General features: G+C 39.5%; 1 protein-coding gene across 1 annotated transcript in view; it reads left to right on the top strand.

Annotated features, from left to right (window-relative positions):
• The window catches only part of LOC124777359 (MFS-type transporter SLC18B1-like), a 132,607-nt gene extending 122,402 nt beyond the window's left edge, over positions 1 to 10,205 (top strand). The window contains exon 12 of the mRNA XM_047252733.1: positions 9,471 to 10,205. Coding sequence (XP_047108689.1) covers positions 9,471 to 9,641 — 171 coding nt within the window. The 3' untranslated portion in view covers positions 9,642 to 10,205. The remainder of the gene's footprint in view (positions 1 to 9,470) is intronic.
• The last annotated feature ends 14,448 nt before the right edge of the window (positions 10,206 to 24,653 follow it).

The following is a 24,653-nucleotide window of genomic DNA, read 5'->3' on the forward strand; positions in this document are numbered from 1 at the left end:
ATTTAATTGATACATAAAAAATCTACTCACCAAGTGGTGGCAGAACACACACAAGATTGTTGTGATAGGAAAGCTTTTGGAGCCAATGGCTCCTTCAGGCAGAAGGGTTGAAGGAGAAGGAAGAAGGGTGGTGAAGGAAAGACTGGAGAAGTCTAGGAAAAGGGGTAGGTTTTGGGTAAGTCACCCAGAACAGTGGGTTAGAAGACTTACCGTATGGGATGAGAAGGAAAGACTGATTGTTGGGGACTGCATTAGATGAGATTTGAAAACTTGAGAGGGTAATATGCAAGACAGATTTTAGTAGTAGATTTTAGTAGTAATATCTGTCTTGCGTATTACCCTCTCTTCCACCTTTAAGCTCTCAAGTTTTCAAATCTCGTCCAATGCAGTCTCCAACAATCAGTCTTTCCTTCTCATTCCATATGGTAAGTCTCCCCAATATGCAGTTGTGGGTGACTTTCTCAAAATCTACCTCTTTCCCTAGACCTTCCCAGCCCTTTCCCTTCACCCTTCTTCTCTCCCCTTAAACCCTTCTGCCTGAAGGAGAAGCCCTCAGCTCCGAAAGTTTGCCACTCACAACAGTCTTTTGTGTGTGTGTGTGTGTGTGTGTGTGTGTGTGTGTGTGTGTGTGTGTGTGTGTGTGTGTGTGTGTGTGTGTAGATTAGTGACCACAAGGTCACTGTTGCAGGACTGAACAACATAACATCCAGATCTACAAAATGTAAACTCAAAATGTGTGTTTTGAAAAAAAGTTAAAAATTCACTTGGTTTCTACTAAAGTGTCTCCACTCCTTCCAAACTAATGATGTAAATGTAGGCCAGATGTAGCTTAGATACAACGAAATACTATCGGCAGCAATTGATTTATACCAAATAAATTAATAAAAGATGGCACTGACCCACATACTACACAAAACTTGTCAAAGCACTGTTGAAAAAGTAATTAAAAAAGGATTCCAAATTTGAAAGAGTCAAAAATCTCAATGTGCAATGTTTTACTGAAGCTAATAAAACTTACTGTAAAATTCATGATACGATCTTAACAGCTTCAATAGCTACTTCATTCACCACACAATAACTGTAAATAATTTTCTCCACAGTTGAAGTGCTTTGGTTACATGTCTCTTCCCCCTGGGCTATAGTCCTAACCATTCTTTGTCTTAAACTACATTCTAAAATTTGCTTAACTTTGACAAAAGAAGTAAGGTGTAAAAAGGTTGGTGCCACACTTCAATTAAATGAGGCAACAAATGATGGTGGTTAGACAATAGTCACTTTCATGAAAGTGGATATAGCTAAGCTTCAACTAGTGACTATTAAGCTCTAAATGAAGTTACAGTTAAAAATAGATATTCTCACGTCTTATTTTGTTTCCTGTCTTGGCAATCGGTGTGGTCTAGAATAACAACAGTTCAAAACTCAGTTGTCATCTTCTAACTGCTGTGGGGATGATGGCACTGTGGCCACAGTGGAGCACAGCCTGCCGACAATGTGAGATGTGGCAGAACAGAAGCTGACCCTGTGACCCTCTGCTATAATGAATGGGCAGACAAGCAGCTGTCCCAGGCAGTCAGATACCTACATCAACAAGATGCACACACGTTATGCACCCCTGTACACAGTGTCACACTTAACTAATTCCAAGGGATAGCAGCATGTTACCATGCTGGACTGCACCCAGCTGTGTGGAAATGAGAATTTCTTACTCCTTGCAGAGTGCACACCAGTGTGCATAATGTAGTGAAATCTCAGGTCACTGAGAGCATAGTGCAACAGGACTGTCTAGCAAACCCTTGCATCTTAAGGAAGCAGCACATTCCTTGCAGATGTATTCTGGATGTCTTCCAGTAGCCATGAACAGGCTAAAAGGTTACAGGTTGGATCCCAGTTCTGCACATCAATGTATAGGGTGGTGGGCTGAGGTGGACACAAATATAGGCTGATATTTGGCACTAATAAGATGAAGATACAATTGACACAAAATTGATTTATTAGGGAGAAAGTATACACATTTGCTACAGAGGGAAGGCATTGCAGGAAACTTGAGCCTCTCAAAGATCAATCTGATGCTTGCCGAGACCAGTGACACAGTGGGAGCCACCTCCCATGTACACTATAGCTAAAACTCACCCAATATGATTGAGGAAGTGCAGTGTCAGCACTGGCAATGCAACATGTTAGCATTTGCCCCTCTGCCTGAGCCTTGGAAGAAGAGTAAAAAAAATGTTGAGGCTCTAATGATAATTAATAATAACATACATTTTACAATTTTCTTTTCATAGGCATCCACTTTTGCCATGAAATGAGAAATAAGTCCTTTTCACCTTGCAATGTCTTGCTGAGAGCAGTTTGCAGTCCATTCCATTTAAAGTAAAAGGTCCACAATCCATTATGGCTCTTCTAATTTTCGTTCTTGCTTTCTTTTTCCCTTCATAAATAAAACAGTATTGGGACTTAAACTGAAAACTCATTCCAGGCATGTTCTTTAATTCAACCAACATATTTTGCAGTAGTACGTAATGTTTCCTTATCCTTAACTCATTTCCATTGAAAACTGTTGCAATGCTGCAATAGCATAGGCAGCTACAGGAAATTTACAGTTTGCACCACCAGTTGAATCATATGTTCCATATCTGCATATGTAACACAAAGTGCTTCAAGATGTAGAGAACAATGAATCTCATACAAATTATTTCTCAATTGTTATAATTTTTAGCTCTTTCATCATCCACTAAATCTTTAAATTGTTTGTGTGTTGTTCTAATGCATTTTTTCATAATAAATTTTGGTGCCTGTTGATTATGCAGCTATAGAATAGATGCTGGAAATTCTAATAACTCTCCTGTGTGATTCCCAATCATTTGTAAAAGATTGCAATGACAGATGACTAGATTGCCTCTTTTTGTACAGCCAGCCACTGGACTTGTCAATTTCCTTTATACCATGAACAAACAGTGCATGATAAACAGCACATACACCATGAGTCTGCAAAGCTGAAGAGTCAAGTGGGCCAAAGTAAGACACACCAAATGCTGCAAGAAACAGTTCACGTCACACTGTACAAAGGATGATAGAGACCTACAGGTAGTGCCTAGATAGACTGAGCCTTGGACAAGTGGGCATGTTGTGCATGCATGAAGTTTTGCACACCATGGCTGATGTGGGTATAGAGAAAAACCTTTTACTTTAGGCTTTCATAATTCATAAGCTTCGACAGTGCGGTACTGAAGACTGCTGCAGTTGCAGGTTTGCATTGTACATGTATAGTGTGTAAATTTTTCACGGCAATGTTCTGACTTCATGGAATATCTGCTCTGAAATCAATATTCAGAGTCGAAAAGATTAGCATTTATTTCTCACCAATAGTTGTATATATTTAGCAATGTGAAATTTTGTGCTGCATGCTGAGAAGAGTTGCCATAAGAATAATAAGACGGTTTATATCAGTGAAAAATATATACAAAATACTTAAAGGACATATATGAAATCTCATTGTGGCTCAGACTACATCTGTCTGATTAAAGGGTCAATACGAGAGAAGGAAAGTTGCTTCTCACCATATAGCACAGATGCTGAGCTGCGATAGGCACAATAAAAAGATTCACACAATCATAGCTTTTGGCCATTAAGGCCTTTGTCAGCAGGACACACACACACACACACACACACACACACACACACACACACACACACACACACACCTCTGCAGTCTCAGAGAGCTGAAACTACACTGCGATCAGCAGCACCCGTGCATGATGGGAGTGGCGACTGGGTGGGGATAAGGAGGAGGCTGGGGTGGGGAAGGGGAGGGATAGTATGGTGGGAGTGGTGGACAGTGAAGTGTTGCAGTTTAGCTGGAGGGTAGGAGAGAAGGTGGGGAGGGAGTAACTAGCAGAAAGGAGACAAATTAAAATAAAAGAAATTACAAGACTGGGTGTGGCAGTGAAATGACGGCTGTGTAGTGCTCGAATGGTAACAGGGAGGGGACTGGATGGGTGAGTACAGTGACTAATGTACGTTGAGGCCAGGAGGGCTACAGGAATGTAGGATGTATTGCAGAGAAAGTTCCCACCTGCGCAATTCAGTAAAGCTGGTATTGGTGGGAAGGATCCATATGGCACAGCCTGTGAAGCAGTCATTGAGATGAGGGGTATCGTGTTTGGCAGCGTGTTCAGCTACAGGGTGGTCCACTTGTTTTTTGGCCATAGTTTGTCGGTGGCCGTTCATGGGGACAGACAGCTTGTTGGTTGCATGCCTACATAGAATGCAGCACAGTGGTTGCAGCTTACCTTGTAGATCACATGACTGGTTTCACAGGTAGCCCTGCCTTTGATGTGATAGGTAATGTTAGTGACTGGACTGGAGTAGGTGGTGGTAGGAGGATGTATGGGACAGGTCTTACATCTAGGTATATTACAGGGGTACAAACCATGAGGTAAGGGATTGGGAGCAGGGGTTGTGTAAGGATGGACGAGTACATTGTGTAGGTTCGGTGGATGGCGGAATACCATGGTAGGAAGGGAGGGGTGGGAAGGATAGTGGGTAGGACATTTTTCTTTTCAGGGCACGACGAGAAGTAGTCAAAACCCTGGTGGAGAATGTAATTCTGTTGCTCCAGTCCCGGATAGTACTGAGTCATGAGGGGAATGCTCCTCTGTGGTCGGACTGTGGGACTTTGGGAGGTGGTGGGAGACTGGAAAGATAAGGCACAAGAGATTTGTGTTTGTACAAGGATGGGAGGATAATTACGGTCAGTGAAGGCTTCAGTGAGACCCTTGGTATATTTAGAGAGGGCCTGCTCGTCACTGCAGATGCGACGACCACGGGTGGCTAGGCTGTATGGAAGGGACTTCTTGGTATGAAACGGGTGGCAGCTGTCAAAGTGGAGGTACTGCTGGTGGTTAGTAGGTTTGATATGGATGGAGGTACTGATGTAGCCATCTCTGAGGCGGAGGTACACATCTAGGAAGGTGGCTTGTTGGGTTGAGTAGGACCAGGAGAAGCAAATGGTGGGAGAAGTTGTTAAGGTTCTGGAGGAATGTGAATAAGGTGTCCTAATCTTCAATCGAGATGGCAGAGGTGTCATCAATGAATCTGAACCAGGTAAGGGGTTAAGGATTCCTCTAGATGGCCCATTAATAGGTTAGCATAGGATGGTGCTATGCGGGTGCCCATAGTCATACCACATATTTGTTTGTAGGTAATGCCTTCAAAGGAGAAGTAATTGATGGTGAGGATATAGTTGGCCATGGAGACTAGGAAGGAGGTTGTTGGTTTGGAATCCATAGGGCATCTGGAAAGGTAGTGTTAGATAGCATTAAGGCCATGGGCATTAGGAATGTTAGTGTACAGGGAAGTGGCATCAATAGTGACGAGCAGGGCACCATATGGAAGAGGGAGAGTAACTGTGGAGTTGGTCGATGAAATGGTTGGTATCTTTTATATAGGAGGATAGGTTCCAGGTAATAGGTTGAAGGTGTTGGTCTAAGAGAGCAGAGATTTTACCAGTGGGGGCACAGTAACCGGCCACAATGGGGCATCCTGGGTGGCTGGGTTTATGGACTATCGGAAGCATGTAGAAGGTGGGAGTGTGGAGAGTGGTAGGGGTAAGTAGAGAGATGAACTCTGGGGGAAGGTTCTGTGATGGGCCTGAGGATTTGAGTAGTGACTGGAAATCCTGCTGGATTGCTATAATGTGATCACTGTGGCATGGTTTGTAGGTGTAAGTGCAGCTCAAAACTACGGTGGTGGAGCCTTTGTCTGCAGGTAGGATTATAAGATTAGGATCAGTTTTTAGATGGTGGACTGCGGTTCTTTCTGTGGATGTAAGGTTAATGTGCATGTTGAGGGATTTGGGGAATGATGGTAAGTCAAGGTTCGAGGATAAGAAATTCTGGAAAGTTAACAGGGGGTGGTTTGGAGGCAGTGGGGATGGATCACGGTTGGATGGAGGAGTGAACTGAGTTAGGCAAGGTTCAATATTTGTCTTTGGTTGAGTCTGATTAGTCAGGTTGGTCACGAAAAGTGTTTCCATTGTAGGGACCAGGAGAAGGAGAGGGGTCTTTAACTAGTAATGCATGGTTGAATATGGGAGTGGGGTGAAAGGTGAGGCCGTTGGAAAGGACTGATATTTCTGTGGAACTAAGGCTTTTGGAGGAAAGGTTCATGACTGTGTTGCAGGGCTGTTTAGGGTTGGAGTTCTGTGTGGTGGTGGGAGGGAGTTTGAGGGTGGGGTAAGTGTAGTAGGTCTGAAAGACAAAGTTTGTCAGCTATGAGGGGGTGTGGGTGAGGTTTGGAGGTTGTTGTAGAAGTGGTGGACAAAGGCCTCACTTTTTGCCCCACTCCCATATTCAACCATGCAGGACTAGTTAAAGACCTTCTCTCCTTCTCCTGGTCCCTACAGTGAAAACACTTTTTGCCACCAACCTGACCAATCACACTCAACCAGACCAACATTGAACCTTGCCTAACTCAGTTCACTATTCCATCCAACCATGATCCACCTCCACTGCTTTCAATCCAATCTCTGTTAACTTTCCACAATTTCTTATCCTCGAACCTTGCCCCACCATCATTTCCCAAATCCCTCAACATGCATACTAACCTTACATCCACAGAAAGAACCGCAGTCCACCATCTAAAAACTGATCCCGATCTTATAATCCTACCTGCAGACAAAGGCTCCATCACCATAGTTTTGAGCCGCACTTACACCTACAAACCATGCCACAGTGATCACATTATAGCAATCCAGCAGGATTTCCAGTCACTACTCAAATCCTCAGGCCCATCACAGAACCTCCCCCAGAGTTCATCTCTCTACTTACCCCTACCACTCCTCACACTCCCACCTTCTACATGCTCCCTAAAGTCCATAAACCCAACCACCCAGGATGCCCCATTGTGGCCAGTTACTGTCCCCGCACTGAGAGAATCTGCTCTCATAGACAAACACCTTGAACCTATGATCTGGAACCTATCCTCCTATATAAAAGATACCAACCATTTCCTCGACCGACTCTCCACAGTTACTCTCCCTTTACCATATGGTGCCCTGCTTGTCGCTACTGATGCCACTTCCCTGCACACTAACATTCCTAATGCCCATGGCCTTACTGCTATCACACTACCTTTCCAGACGCCCTATGGATTCCAAACCAACAACCTCCTTCCTAGTCTCCATGACCCACTATATCTTCACCCACAATTACTTCTCCTTTGAAGGCATTACCTACAAACAAATATATGGTATGGCTATGGGCACCCGCATAGCACCATCCTATGCTAACCTATTAATGGGCCATCTAGAGGAATCCTTTCTAAAAACCCAGAATACTAAACCCTTTACCTGGTTCAGATTCACTGATTACACCTTTGCTATCTGGATTGATGGTGAAGACACCTTATTCCCATTCCTTCAGAACCTCAACTACTTATCCCCCATATGCTTCACCTGGTCCTACTCAACCCAACAAGCCACCTTCCTAGATGTTGACCTCCGCCTCAGTACATCAGTACCTCCATCCATATCAAACCTACCAGCAGTACCTCCACTTCAACAGCTGCCACCCGTTTCATACCAAGAAGTCCCTTCCATACAACCTAGCCACCCGTGGTCGTCGCATCTGCAGTGACGAGCAGGCCCTCTCTAAATATACCAAGGGTCTCACTGAAGCCTTCATTGACCGTAAATATCCTCCCGTCCTTGTACAAACACAAATCTCTCGTGCCTTATCTTTCCAGTCTCCCACCACCTCCCAAAGTCCCACAGTCTGACCACAGAGGAGCATTCCTCTCATGACTCAGTACCATCTGGGACTGGAGCAACGGAATTACATTCTCCACCAGGGTTTTGACTACTTCTCATTGTGCCCTGAAAAGAAAAATGTCCTACCCACTATCCTTCCCACCCCTCCCCTCCTACCATGGTATTCCGCCATCCACCGAACCTACACAATGTACTCGTCCATCCTTACACAACCCCTGCTCCCAATCCCTTACCTCATGGTTTGTACCCCTGTAATAGACCTAGATGTAAGACCTGTCCCATACATCCTCCTACCACCACCTACTCCAGTCCAGTCACTAACATTACCTATCACATCAAAGGCAGGGCTACCTGTGAAACCAGTCATGTGATCTACAAGCTAAGCTGCAACCACTGTGCTGCATTCTATGTAGGCATGCAACCAACAAGCTGTCTGTCCCCATGAACGGCCACCGACAAACTATGGCCAAAAAACAAGTGGACCACCCTGTAGCTGAACATGCTGCCAAACACAATACCCCTCATCTCAATGACTGCTTCACAGGCTGGGCCATATGGGTCCTTCCCACCAACACCAGCTTTTCTGAATTGCACAGGTGGGAACTTTCTCTGCAATACATCCTACATTCCTGTACCCTCCTGGCCTCAACCTACGTTAGTCACTGTCCTCACCCATCCAGCCCCTCCCTGTTACCATTCGAGCACTACACAGCCCTCATTTCTCCACCACACCCAGTCTTGTAATTTCTTTTATTTTAATTTGTCTCCTTTCTGCTAGTTACTCCCTCCCCACCTTCTCTCCTACCCTCCATCTAAACTGCAACACTTCACTGTCTGCCACTCCCACCATACTATCCCTCCCCTTCCCCACCCCAGCTTCCTCCTTAACCCCACCCAGTCGCCACTCCCATCATGCACTGGTGCTGCTGATCGCAGTGCAGTTTCAGCTCTCTGAGACTGCAGGTGTGCGTGTGCGCGTGTGTGTCCTGCTGACAAAGGCCTTAATGGCCAAAAGCAATGATTGTGCGAATCTTTTTATTGTCCGTATCGCGGCTCAGCATCTCTGCTTTATGGTGAGTAGCAACTTTCCTTCTCTCATATTGTTACTTTCCAACCTAGATTTTCCATTGTTTGATTAAAGAGTCAGGAAGACTATAATTTTTACACTGGAAATTCAAAGCTTGTTTGTTGAATACTCTGCAGTCTTTCATTTATACCTTACTGTAAGATAGAGGCTTTTATCATTTCAAGGTAATTAGGAAAAAAATTGAGTTTGTAGCCATTATCTGGGCCCCCTTAAATGACATTTTTTTCCTCTTTTAGCAGATATTGCTGGTGCTGAGGTAATACAATAACACTTTAGTGTCCTGACACTGCAATATTTTGCTTACTTAGTTGAAATAAAAAAGGATTATATGTATATGTACATCACTTGGCAGGTAATACATACAGATTATAAATGTGAGCTTACTGGAACAATGACTGCTGGGGTATTCAAATGATAACTTATGGCCTAATATGAAGAAACTGCTAAGCTCATTGATATGTTAAGATGTCAGTGTCTCTCTGTACATTAACTCCGCATAGATTTGGAAGTCCTGATTACATTCCTCCTTAAACAACAATAAGTAATACTCTTGTCTCATTTATAATTAAAATTTAACATAAATTAAATTTTAACATAAACACTGTTTTGTTTTAGTTTACATCTGTAGTAAGTTTTCTCTGCTGGGAGAGGAAGACAAGAGTTTCTGTAATGGCCACATGGAATCATGAAGAAAACAAAGCAGATTTGCTGGGAAGTGTAAAAATAGTATCAAATGGTTATGGAGCAGTGCCAACCACAGAAGAAAGGGCAGAAATACCTTCTTGAATGGAAAAGAAGTGGGCGCACTGGTGTCCTACCTCAAATTTTATGTACTTCGATGTGTTTTGGGAAGGTTTTGGCTGTGAAATTAGAGTAAGACGTCAGGAAACTTTATGTAAATGTTGAATGTGAACATTCACAGAATTTTGTTTGATCAGGAGCCCTGTAACCAGAGATGATGCAATGTTGAAGTGGAAAACCATTTAATAGATTGCAAATAGAAATGTTTCTGAGCTTTGTTGCAGCTGCTGAAAAATTATATCTTTCAGTGTGTTTTTAAAATGTGGAAGACTGTTTTTGTACTTAAATCTGCACAAATCTAGGTTCCTTTGAGATAAGTATTTCATAAGACTATCTGTTAATAGAGTGCTGCAAGTGGGGCTCATAACATTACTACTTTTGCTCATGACATGTTCATTGCCTGCCTCTAGTCACACCGTAAACATTGTATTTGTTGTTTAAATGTTTTATTTATTTCAATGATTTTAAAATGTTATCTTTATAATGTGAAAACAATTTTTAATTTGTGAAAATAATTTTGTGATGTGTAAATAAATAATTTTTCAGGAAGCCTTTACTATTAATTAATTAATTAATTAATTCATCCATTGTAACGTTTTGAGACTTACTGTGAAAGTGGGTCTGGGTTACACTGATTTATTTCACCAAACCACATTCCACTTCTTTACGAGATGACTTGCATGGGATTTGCAGCCACTCTTATCTATTGGATAGCCGGCTGCTGGAAACACTCTTGTCTACTTCTCTGTCAAATAACGCTACGCACAGGAACTTTCAAGCCTCTTTCTACCAGTGAAATAAGTAGTCATGCAAACTTTGTTTCATCAATGAACGATGTATCTGACTTTCAAGCACAATTCACACTTTCAACATACTGATGTAACTTCTGTAAGTACCTTGCACTATCATATGTTAGAAACAAATTGATTTACATTCAAAAGAAAGTCTGCATACACACCATGACTGTCAGAAAAGACTGAAAAAAATGTCTTGCCTCTAACAAGGCAGTCTACGCGAGTCCTTTTTCAACTGTTCTTTATTGATTAACAATAGTCAATGACACAATAAGCATAGAGTGGCATGTAAACTCCATGGTTCTTCATTACACACTCACTAAGACATCTATGGATGGTCCAACAGGTACTTATCGGTGCCATTCGACTGCCGCGTCTACTTTCTTCACGTGACTGATTTTAAACCCGCACACACAAACGTGACACACATTAGGTAGGATTCTACCATACCACACTCATACCTAGAATATCTTGTGTTAGAGATGGTAGAAGGCTGAGTGGTTTTAGAATTTACACAAATTCTCGAGTCACTACACCATCCATCCATCCATCCATCCATCCAATCTCATAAAGGAGAACCTTCATGTATATGGAATGAGTCAAGTTATACATTAACATAAGTTTTCATAGAAATGAGTATGTGCAAGCCTATTATATTAACAATAAACTGTAACTATATTTGCTTAATGATGCTCACACTTAGGCCATTTAAATTTGAGGCAGTTAGTAAGGAAGTGATGAAGTGCATCCTACTGACTGGAGTTAACAAAGTACACTTAAAACGATTTCCTGTATTGTAATATTCTGCTTACTTATTCCCTCTTACCTCGCCAATGCCCAGTACATCCCAACCCAGAGAATACACAGGATAAGTTGCAAGTAAAGACATCAACTAAAAGTAAGTGCCAAACAACTTTCTGCATCTTGTACTGTGATTGGATAAATTACTGTTCATTTTAAAGCAAGGCAGAACAAGCTGTTAAAGTGTAAACTCATTGGAAAGTTAATATAAGTATGCCCCAATCTTCTGAATAAATCTCTGCAAACTGTGCAGTTTCCTGCTTCATAAAATACTTACTGCAAACATTATTGGTTAATAATTTGGTCATTCCTCTATTACGTGAAACCTCAGGTCAATAGTGAAATACTGCAAAATAAGCTGCCTGTGGTTTCTGTACACATTACATAACACTAGTGGTCATGTTAAAACTGCATGCAAACTTCTAGTGTCTGCACAAAGAGACCAGCTTCGATGAACAAAATATGAAAAAAATAAATTTTCATTCTTCTGTGCCAATCTGGGTCTCAAAACTAGGACTTCTGTGAGGTTTGGAAGACAGGAAATTAGGTTCTACTGGAAGTAAAGCTATGATGGTTGGTTGTGAGATGAGCTTGAATAGTTCAGCTGGTGGAGCATTTGCCCAAAAGGCAAGGATCCCAAATTGAGTACCAGTAGGTCAATTTGTTTTGAACTTTCTCATATATGTTTCAGGAACAGTTCAGTATTACTTTCTGATTAACAAAAAAAAAAAAAAAAAAATTCAAAAGTTTCTTGTGATACTTGGATAGTAGTCTGTGACTGAAAATGAACAGTATGTTTATTTACACAATGACCAACGTCAAAATTTCAGATCTAAACTTTTTCCCATGGTTGTGGGCTCTTGTTAGAAGTTTGTTTTATATTGACTATAACAAATCTAGCTCAGTATATGTACGTCCTTTTTGTGGTAACATGTCAGTATCACTTGAAATGTCAAAGAATCACTAACTTTGTAGCAAAGTCATATCCCAGAAAAGTTAATTACTTTGTATGTACATCCATCACATAATCGTTTTATTTACTATTTTCAATATGTCTCATGTGCCTGCTGAAATTTAAAAGTAAGCCTTCAGAATATTTTGCAGTGAATTTCAGGCTCAGAAATCATCTGCGTGCTTGAAAAGGGACTTATGAAGCTTGTGTAAATAGTATTGTAAACTAGTCACTGGTACACGATGCAACAGTTAACACAAAGAGTGCAGAGCCAATTTTATTGAGCTTCCCGTTGAGGTGGAAGTCTCACTTGTCCGCAACTACTTGAAGGGTGTTCTGTTAAGTGGGCACCTAATAGTGCACTGCTGGCCAGCAACCATCCAATGGGCATGCATTACTTGCTGGCCAGCAGCAGGCATTACTGTGGAAAAAATTCGCCCGGTAGCAGCCTGTGAACTGGGTAACCAAACAAAATGTAAGTATACCGTTTGCTGGTTGTCAAGTTGGAATATAAAGAGGCGTGTTGTCATAACAAGACACCCTCCAAGGTAAGACCAGTTAGAGAAAGCCATGGCTGTGTAAGGAGGGACTAGTTTCACAGAGATTGTTTTCAAAAAGTTTTGTTACCTTTGGTAGCAAAAATGTTGTGAGGAGAAGATGGTGAGTAATAGAGTGCATTATTTGTACCACCTAAATGTTGCTGTAAAATACAGGTGCCATCATCCAAATTAGAAAAGTTATCTGATGGTTCAATAAGTGATCAAAGTACATGGTTTGATCCTGAAGGCAAGCAGCTGATGCATTTTACAAATGCTGATTGTGACAGTGTGAGTGATTAAAATTAGCAAAGGTGTAAAAAAAAGTCAAAACTTTTTCTTATACTCTTTCTTATAGATGAAATAGTTAAACATATCAGTGAACAATTACTTCGAACAACAATGCTTTCCAAACGTTTGAATCAATGGGTGCTAACAAACAAGGAATCAATAAAGTGGTTCGTGGATTTTTTGATGCCAGTGTTGAAACTTCCTTCCATACATTTATATTGACCCAGAATTCATTTTACCTTCCACAGGACCATTTGAGTAGTGAGTGGAGATCATTTAAAGATTCTTTTGAGAGTGCTGAATGTTGCAGACAATACAAAAGTTCACGCTTTAGGTTGTGTCTCAAAAGTTGAATTAATCATAAACAGAACAAAAATTTTAAAAAAATTACTGTGATGCTGACAAAATACTATGGATTAATAAACCTCGAATAACATTCCAGGGCAAATTATACTTGAGCAGCATTTGAAACAAGTCACAAGTACAGACCAAAAGGTTAAACCCTTGGCTGGCATGGTCAACTGCTGTTGCTTAACTAGTATGGTGTGGGTCAAATGACAAACTTTTTTAAATTGAGAACAGTATTTTATTTCTGATTAACTTCAATACCCACACTTTACACAATCCAATCTAGAACACGAAATCATTCAGACGCTTCAGTCATAAAACAACGGTATACACTTAAGCAAAATGTAAAGGTTATGTTGTATAGATTCTCATACACTTTGTGAGATACACACTTCACAAATACGCTCACTGCACATTTCACACATTGGTCCTCTGCAGGAATGGCTGGTCTTCCTGTTCAGTTTTGGATGACAGATTTAGCGTATCTTACTTGATGATGGATCTTCCTGCAAGAGTTGTTAGAAACTGGAGTCTGCAGTATTCTACCAATGGCATGATGCATTTCGATAGGGAAATGGGGATTCAACTATATCTAATTCATGAACTATATTGCTGCCAGTCTTTATATTGCTGCTGTTCTCTGAACAGTTCACTTTCGCAAAATTATTTTTTTCATTTGTAGGCCTATGTATTTGTTCATCCACCATACTATCAGAGGAAAGACCAGAGCCAAATTTATATTTCATTTGCATCATCATCATGATTCATTGCAATAAACCACAAGCTTGGAAATTTCCTGACAAAATATGTTCGAATTCTCATGTTGCACACTGGAGGCTGCAATGACTATCTGAAATTATTTCCTTTGTCAAAGAAATAGCTGTTACCTGTATCTGGCTCTTTGTCTTCACTAGGAGACAATTGGGAGTTTGAATCATGTTCTCTCTCTTCATGTGTTCTCTCATCAGCTTTACCACTAAAACTTTCTTTCAAGGTCAGAAATGTATTATAAATACAACCATAACAAAGTGTTTTGTAACTGCTAAATTGTAATTGCACTTAAGATAATGAAAGAAACCAGTCAACTTGTGCGTCAATAATTCTTACTTAACTGGTGTACTGTGGATCATGGTGACCAATTGGGCGTGATCCTGCCCTTTCTTCAACAATAGAATTGGGCTTATTGTTGATTTTGAAGCTGAGAGCTGTTTCGGAAGGTACTACAGTCAAGAGATTTAGATCATAAAACAGATGACTTTCTCAAAAGAACTGCGCAAGTGGCACTGTGACCCAAGCTAGACCAGTTAGTCCAATCACGCTGCAATAATTGTGGCTGCTACTAGTGATGGGGAGCTCGTGAATGAGTCGTTGAAATGAACGCTTCACTCCTGTGAAGTGTGAACTAACCATTCAATTTCAATGAACTGGTACTTCAAACTCTTCACAGATAGCACACTCCACACTTTTTTCTAGTTCACTCACACTCTTCCCCTCTCCCTCACCCATGTCACTCCTCCTCCCATCACTTCACTCCTCCCTGTCCCGCCTGTCGACGAATCACGCGGTGTTAGTGGGGAACGGGTGGTGGAGGTGAGGGGTGAGGAGAAGGCAGGGTCAGCTGCTACCTGCGGTGCTGACATCATTACCAGTGACTATTTGTGCAGTTAAACTTCGCGTCTACGGGTAGCCTACCGTTGGCAGCGCTTGAAGACAAATGAATATTAAAGATAGAAACCAACGAGTTAAAATTTCATAGAGTGGCTGAGATACTAGTTACAGCGCTCCTAGCGGCAACCAACGCTAACTCGGCCGCCATGTTCTTCTTAGTCAAAACATTAGGAAAGCGTTACTGTTGTTTGTGTTGGAAGTGTGTCAGCTGTTGTGATATTACTGCAATATTTAACTTTTCTAGTTGACTTTTTTGTTACAAAATATAGAGTCAACATGCCTACAGTGTGTTCAGCGTTCAACTGCACAAATCGCAGTGATAAAACAACAAATATTTCATATTATAAGTAAGTATATTAGTACCGAAATACGACACACGTTTTTTTAATGTTTATTAAAGAGCCATTTGCATTGGAACTGTAATTATGCTTAAGACGAATGCAGGAAAGTAATTTATTTATCGTTGATTACAGATTTCCTTTAAAAGATAAGGAAATTACAAAAAGATGGGTTATAAATATGAAGCGAGAAAACTGGTTTCCCACTACAGCCAGTTACCTCTGTTCAGCTCATTTTGAAGAGAAATATATGCACCACACAAATGTCCAGAGGCGCCTTTTGTCAAAAGCAGTACCTACTATCTTTAACTTTCCACCACATTTACAAAAGCAAGATAAAGTATTACGACCACAACCCAGAAAGCGATCTTTCGACAATTTGCAAGATGGTGCTGTTACAGTGACATCATTAGCACAAAGTAAGTCAATAATTTAATTTTACTCCGTGTTCTTATTACTTTGGATTACATACTTTCTATTATGATCTTATGGTGTAACTCTGTTATAAACTTATGATGTAACTGCATTCTTTCAGTGCCTGTCGGACCCACATCTGTTACTGCTGACCACAATTACTGTCTACCAAGCCCTAAGAAGTTGAAAACACAATATAACAGAGTACAAGCAGAGAATGTGCGACTAAAGAAGCGGATAAAGCAAATGAAGCAACTTAGTGTACGACACAAAAGCAGAATAGTGCAGTTACAGACTTTAGTTGCTGGTTTGAGAAGAAGGCTATGTAGTTCAGTTTCTGATATGTTAAACAGTGAACATGTAGTTGGTTTGTTGAAGGAGCTATTGGAACTTCAGTGCAGTGCTAAAGTATGCCATTATTCTCAGCAAATAAGGAAATTTGCTCTGACCCTACACTTTTATTCTGCCAAGGCTTACAGCTACTTACGAAAATTTGTGAAATTACCCCACCCAAGAACGCGCCATTGGGCAATGTCAGTGGGTGGCCATCCAGGTTTTACTGAGGAGGGTTTCACTAAAATTGGCTCTGAAGATGAGAATAGCACAACCCAAATTTTTGCAACATTGATGTTTGATGAGATGGCTATTAAGAAGGACCTTGTTTGGGATGGGGAAAAAATAAGAGGCTATGTTGATTTTGGGGAGGGTGGCATAGAAAGTGATGATAGCGAGGCTGCAAAAGAGGCTCTTGTGTTCATGGTCACAGCGCCAAACAGAAATTGGAAAATTCCTGTGGGTTATTGTTTAGTTCACTCCCTATCTTCTACTGTAAAGCTAAATTTGGTACAACAGTATCTCCAAAAACTTGAAGACACTGGTGTTACTATAGTAGCTGTGGTTTGCGATGGTACTGCCACAAATAGATCTTTAATGGCAAATTTAGGGATCAGATGTGATGAACAGGGAGCACAGTGTTGGTTTCCCCACCCTTCAAATAATGATATGAGGGTATTTTGCATGTTTGACACAGCTCACATGCTAAAGCTGACACGTAATTTACTTGCAGAAAAGAATTTTTTGTTAGATGGTACCATTTCAGGCAGTGATAACATAATTAAATGGGAATATTTTAAAAAGTTAGTGGACTTGCATGAAAGGGAAGGTTTGCATGCTGCAAACAAACTTAGGAGGCAGCACATTCTGTATCATACTCAAAAAATGAAAGTGGCTTTGGCAGCACAAACCTTTAGCAATTATGTTGCAAATGCCATGTTGTTCTGCAAAGATTTAGGCATTAAAGAATTTTATGGGTGTGAGGCAACAGTTAAATATATCAAAATGTTAGACAGTGCCTTTGATTTATTAAATTCTTGTCACACAATGGGCAAGGGCACTAAGGCACCAATTTTCAGAGGGAACAGAGACACAGTCTGTAAAAGGATCAATGAATACATTAAGTATTTCAAGTCTTTAAAGCTTTCTGATGGAAGTCCTGTTATTCTGTCTAACAGAAAAATGCTGTTGTATGGACTTATGCTGAATTTAATGAGCATAAGGCAAATTGCAGAATTGTATGTTTGGAAAGAAAATGCAGAGCTCAACTATATTTTGTCCCATAGAACAAGTCAAGATAACTTGGAATTATTTTTCTTCAGCATTCCTAGTAGAGGAGGAAACAGAAATAACCCAAATGCTGTGCAGTTTAGATCAGCATACAGGAAATGCTTAATTGCACAGATAGAAGGTTCTCAAAATGGCAATTGCCAAGAATCAAATACTAGTATGCTACCTCCTGCTACCGTTCCATCACTTCCTTTTGCTAAGGTAAGCCCTGCAGCTGTAGACCATGATTATGTGCCAGATTATGCCTCACTGAGTATGTACTCAGAATATGTCATTGAGTACATAGCTGTAAGTATAGTGAGACAAGTGACAAACAAAATTAACTGTACTGACTGCTTAGAAGTTATTTTTGCTTGTATTGAGGCTAAAAGAACTGGATTGATTGCAGTGAAAGATGTGAAAACCACTTTAATCAATCCAGCTAATGATGTTGTTAAACTTTGTAATGTTGCTGAGAAGGTTTTCACAAATAATGAGGACATAATCCTGAAATGTCAGAAAAACGGTTTGTTGAGGTTCCAGACAGAAGTGTTGCAATTGGTGAGAGGCTCCTTATTTATAAACAATGAACATCTTTTTACAGAAACTGAATTTGGTGAAGAAATCCATTATGTTAAACTGATAAAACTGCTGCTCAAACATTATTTTGTATGTCAAATAAATCACTTACGCAAATCAAAATCATCTGAGCAGAGAGGTAAAGTTGAGAGACAACTATACACGAAGCTTATTTTATTTAAAGGTCAGTGAAAAGACTGAAAAAATACGAATGTCAGTTAAAACATTGTAAAAATTAAATATAAATAAATTATTTTACTTTTCTTGTAGATTATTATTATTATTGAATTACTATGCTTGTGTTAACTACTTGTAACACATATTTCAAATAATATTCTCGTTCACAGTGTACTGGTTTTTGAGGCTTTGACTGTTTACTTTGAAATAGCGACAAAAATATCGCATTTCTGCGCCCGTTACTGTTTTTAATAGTTAACCACAGCATGTTTAGAAGTTTCACCGTAATATTCTGGTGGTACCTGCTCTAATTGCATTAATTTATGGGCAACAAGTAACGTTATAGTGGATGGACAGACTTATTTGAGTTGTCTTGTAGTGTTATCTACATCGAAAAGTTTAGCCATATTTCGACAAAATCATCCCTTTTTGCTGTCAGTGTACACTGAAACCACTGCTGTCTATTGCTTGTTTTAGAAAAAATAAAGCTAGTATGGGCTATTTCAAGTAAGTCAAACGCAGTTACAAGGAGGCGGGACACAGCAGACGAATGCCTTGACTAAAGAAAACATGGCGGACAGAACTTCAATTTGCTTCAATCATGGCGGACCTATAGCCACTCTATGAAATTTTAACTCGATAGAAACGAAGTGGCTATCTGTGTGAGCACGCACAGCAAACATGAAAATAAAAGGTTTGTTAATAACACTGAAAGAGGGATTTTACCTGAAATCGTACCAGTGACTACAGGTGACAGTTTACGTTTTGAATCTAGTGGGTTATTGTCAACAAAAATAAAATCTACAGGAAAACTTCTGAATAATTACTTAACGTAGATATATAGACTTTGTGACAGTGTTAAACATACTCATTCTATTTTGGATTAAATTTTAAAAGGAACATAAAATTGGACTGCATTTCGTTGGTAGCCCTATTTTTCAGTTCATGAATACAACAAATAATGTTTCATTTGGCAGATAAGACTTTTTTGGGCGCTTCATCAGAAAATGTCGAGCGAGATTAAATGCAGTACCTTCTTTATATGTGACAGCCTTCTCTGTTTATCTTTCCTTTGTCCCCTCTTTTTTTTCTTTATTGTCATTTTGAAACCTGTATACAGGCAGGCCTGCAGCAGCATACTACGCCGCTCTTTGGCCGCAGAGAAACACAAAAGATAGAAATGAAGACAATTAGAGAAAAAAGATGGTGGACATATAAATGGAACCAAACACTTTTTAAAATACAAGGTGTCGTTCACGGGCGTAAAGTCCAAGATAAAATTGTTGAGACACTTGGACACAGACAGAAACGCCCTTTGTCCCCTTCGACCATGCTGTATTTAAGATAACTCAGACGCTGTAAGAGCGTAAAACGTTGTGTGCACGTTACTCCATAGTTCCGCCATCTGTTGGTAAAATTGTGAAGTATTACGAAGCTTTATTGTACGAGCGAGCGTAGCAGCGGCTGAGCGGCGAACTGGGCAACTTCGCTAGGCTTCTGTACTTCACGAATGAACTACTTCATTTGAACGCTTCACGGCAAAGAGTGAAATGAATGAAGTAGTTCACGGGAATGAACGAGTTCGACCCATCTCTAGCTGCTACAGTTTCTGAATTTACAACAACGAGTTAAAATTTCATAGAGTGGCTATAGGTCTGCCATGTTTGAAGCAAATTGAAGTTCTGGCCGCCATGTTTTCTTTAGTCAAGGCATTCGTCTGCTGTGTCCCGCCCCCTTGTAACTGCGTTTGACTTACTTGAAATAGCCCATACTAGCTTTATTTTTTCTAAAACAAGCAATAGACAGCAGTGATTTCAGTGTACACTGACAGCAAAAAGGGATGTTTTTGTCGAAATATGGCTAAACTTTTCGATGTAGATAACACTACAAGACGACTCAAATAAGTCTGTCCATCCACTATAACGTTACTTGTTGCCCATAAATTAATGCAATTAGAGCAGGTACCACCAAAATATTATGGTGAAACTTCTGAACATGCTGTGGTTAACTATTAGAAACAGTAACGGGCGCAGAAATGCGATATTTTTGTCGCTCTTTCAAAGTAAACAGTCAAAGCCTCAAAAACCAGTACACTGTGAACGAGAATTTATTTGAAATATGTGTTACAAGTAGTTAACACAAGCATAGTAATTCAATAGCAAAGTCGAAGCGTTCTTGGGTGGGGTAATTTCACAAATTTTCGTAAGTAGCTGTATGCCTTGGCAGAATAAAAGTGTAGGGTCAGGGCAAATTTCCTTATTTGCTGAGAATAATGGCATACTTTAGCACTGCACTGAAGTTCCAATAGCTCCTTCAACAAACCAACTACATGTTCACTGTTTAACATATCAGAAACTGAACTACATAGCCTTCTTCTCAAACCAGCAACTAAAGTCTGTAACTGCACTATTCTTCTTTTGTGTCGTACACTAAGTTGCTTCATTTGCTTTATCCGCTTCCTTAGTCGCACATTCTCTGCTTGTACTCTGTTATATTGTGTTTTCAACTTCTTAGGGCTTGGTAGACAGTAATTGTGGTCAGCAGAAACAGATGTGGGTCTAACAGGCACTGAAAGAATGTAGTTACATCATAAGTTTATAATAGAGTTACACCATAAGATTATAATATCAAGTATGTAATTCAAAGTAATAAGAACACGGAGTAAAATTAAATTATTGACTTACTTTGTGCTAATGATGTCACTGTAATAGCACTATCTTGCAAATTGTCGAAAGATCGCTTTCTGGGTTGTGGTCGTAATACTTTATCTTGCTTTTGTAAATGTGGTGGAAAGTTAAAGATAGTAGGTACTGGTTTTGGCAAAAGGCGCCTCTGGACATTTGTGTGGTACATATATTTCTCTTCAAAATGAGCTGAACAGAGGTAACTGGCTGTAGTAGGAAACCAGTTTTCTCGCTTCATTCTTATAACCCATCTTTTTGTAATTTCCTTATCTTTTAAAGGAAATCTGTAATCAACGATAAGTAAATTACTTCCTGCATTTGTCTTAAGCATAATTACAGTTCCAATGCAAATGACTTTAATAAACATCAAAAAAACGTGTGTCGTATATCGGTACTAATATACTTACTTATAATATGAAATATTTGTTGTTTTATCGCTGCGATTTGTGCAGCTGAATGCTGAACACACTGCAGGCATGTTGACTTTATATTTTGTAACAAAAAAGTCAACTACAAAAGTTAAATATTGCAGTAATATCACAACAGCTGACACACTTCCAAAAAAACAACAGTAACGCTTTCCTAATGTTTTGACTAAGGAGAACATGGCGGCCGAGTTAGCGTTGGTTGCCGCTAGGAGCGCTGTAACTAGTATCTCAGCCACTCTATGAAATTTTAACTCGTTGATTTACAATATCAAAGTACTTGATAAAGGAAATAACACACCCAGTGTTGCCAACTCTAAAAAACCAGAGTCGCTAGATTTAATATCAAAAGTCGCTGGAAAGTAGCTAAAACTGATTTTACTAGTAGTATACTGAAAATTTCGTGCTATGAATGGTGCAATAAGCCAAGGGGGGGGGGGGGGGGGGTAATAAAATATTAATAAAAATTGTCTCATACGTAATTGCTATATTGTCTTAATTAAATGACGTATCGCTTGCAACAACATACATATACAATACGCTAACGTTTAATTAAACGTTATCATAATTGACGCAACACATAAGTTGTTGTTTCAATCACAGTGCTCAAATATACTAGAAATATACAATTATATTTGCAACAAAAGAAAGCAAGAACTCAAATTAGGTTACAAAATATATACATACCGGTATGTGAGCTATTCATCGTCGTCACTCAGACGATCGAATAACTCTTCTGTTTCATGCTCTGACAGAACTGTAGTTGATGTAGAGGGCTGAACGTCGCTCAAAAGATGATGTTGCAGTTCGACTGGTTTTGTCGCAAAAGAGTAACTTTTGTTCGTTCCAAAAAGCTCCAATACGTCTGACGGTATGTCAAAAGATGCACAATCTTTATTCTGTTTCTTCAGCTGGTCTCTCAATATGATCAAAGCATTAATTGTCTTTAACGATAATGTGTTACGTTGTTTGGCTTTTATAATGTTCGTAGAACTGAATATTCTTTCCACTTCTGCATTTGAATGCGGTAGGCATAGAACAGTCATTGCTACCTGTGAAATCAAAGGAAAAGGATTCTCCCCTGCGGCATTTTTATACTGCAAAACCTCACTCCAAAATCGAACAGTGTTAGTAGTGTTATGCCACCTATTGAAGTTGATACTATGCCATTCTTGCAGCATACCGTCTATGAAATCGCCACTAAAACACAATTCTTTGGCTACATCCGCTACAGCATTATTTTTATTCACTTTTAGTGTTTCTTCAACATTCAGCAATGACATTTTTTTCAGGATCGTAATGTTACTTTGCAGTCTTTGTCGAATTTCTTTTATGAGTTTCAGACTACACCGAATGCATCTCTTCTTCAAATAAACCTAATTTTCTTCAGATTAACCTGACTCAGACAATTTCTGTTCAAACATAAAGCCAAAGTTCGGATTTGCGTACATACATTCTCTTGGAACTGGTGTTGTCAATAAATCAACAACTGGAAAAAACTGTTTTGTCAGAGTGACTGCATGAGAAATACAAGTGTATCTAGTAATTTAGTGGGGTCATTGTCTTCTCCTTCAAAAGCTTTTATTGCTATTTGAACGTCTTTTAAAGCATGTTTAAGGTAAAACATGTAAAGATGATTTGAATCGTCACAATACATCTTGTACAAAAGATCGGCAGTGTAACAATTGTCTTGAACCATGGCAAGTGAAAAATGTAGTTTTAGTTCTTCCCACTGCTCCAGAATTCTTCGTATTGCTGGTTCAATTGAAAGCCAACGTGTTGCACAGACCTTCAAAATTTTTAGTGGCTGTTTTCCACAATTTATTGTCTCATAAACCTTTTTATATTCCTCTTGTCTTTTGGATGAAATGGAGAACCAATTGTATGTTTCCTGTACAAGAAACTCTGTGTTTCTAGGTAAGGTATTCACTGAGGCGTGCAAAACTGCAAGCCAAAGAGAGTGACAAATGCAATGGATCAGTACCAAATGCTTCAAACCATATTCTCTCTTGAGCTGTTCGAAAAGCCCATTGTTCATTCCAACCATTGCAGAAGCATTATCTGTGCCAATTCCTACCATATTAGCGATTAGAAGTTTGAGATCTTTCAAAGAATTCACAAGACCAGCAGCCAGATTTCTTGCATCTGCAATTTCTAATACAGCGAGTTTGAGAAATGCTGATCTAATGGTTTGGTTGTTTACACTATAGTACCGTATAACGATACCTAGCATTTTAGATATTGATACATGTGTGGATTCATCTATTAGTACACTGTATTTTTGGTTACCTATATCTTCAACCACTGATTGTGTAAAATATGGAGCCAAAACTTCAGTTATTATGTTAGTGCACTTTGTACGATGTAATTGCAGGTTTCTAGCGCCCTCATCACCGGAAAACACCTTCTTGCACTGTGTTTCTAAATGATCTACAGCTAAAATAGAACAATGTTCAACACTAAATAAAGAAAGGGCCTCTTCCGCTCTGCTTGCTATTCTAACTGTAGTTTTCGGAACAATTTTCACAGGTAAGGTGGTTTGTGTTTTCTTTAAATCAATTTTTTGTTTATGCTTAATAGTTTTCGAATGCTTTCTAATATCACACAATTTATCATAAAACTCTGTTGCACACACTTGGCATCTTGCCTTGGATAAGTCTCCAAGGACTGGTTTCAGCCACCCGTTGAATTCAGGTTCTGCTTTCCACGCATCCCGATATTTTTGAGCGTACTGCTTCTTCTTCTGCTGTAAATCCATTATGTAAGCCACAACAACATAAGTTTCACCAATTTATAATCACTAAAAATACATTAAAACTCAGGCGAACTAGAGGTCATGAAAGAATCTACTCATTCGGTAACTTGATATCAGTCCTATCGTTCATTGTTTAAAACGTAATAATGTCTGAGATACCCCCACCGAATTGTTTTTGCGTTACCACTGTGTATGTGGTAATAATTTGACTGCGAGTTAAAATTTCGAAAACTTAGAGATTGCTAGACAGAAATGTATTTTATTATACTTAATATTACGTATGTTTTTTGTCAATTCGGAAAATAAAGGGAGTTCAAAAGTTGAAGAATTATAGATCGATACGCTATCGACAACAGGCTAGTGGGTAATGAATACTGAATTGTTCTATAGTCAAGGTTTTCTTACTCTGTAAGCAATTCCCTCATTCAGGTTTACAAAATGCTGAACAATGCTACATGATCTGCTGAGAACTTAATTTAACTTAGTAATCTAGAACAAAGTCAGTGTAGTATCCATTCTATTGTTAAAATCTTAGTTTTGTTAATGAAAATACTGGGCCAAAATAGTTTTGATTTGTACTTCAAATGTCGTCAGTACTCCAAAAGTCGCCAGATAAGTCGCTAAAAAGTTTTT

The sequence above is a fragment of the Schistocerca piceifrons genome, chromosome 2, assembly GCF_021461385.2.
Source record: "Schistocerca piceifrons isolate TAMUIC-IGC-003096 chromosome 2, iqSchPice1.1, whole genome shotgun sequence".
In the NCBI taxonomy this organism is placed as follows: Eukaryota; Metazoa; Arthropoda; class Insecta; order Orthoptera; family Acrididae; genus Schistocerca; species Schistocerca piceifrons.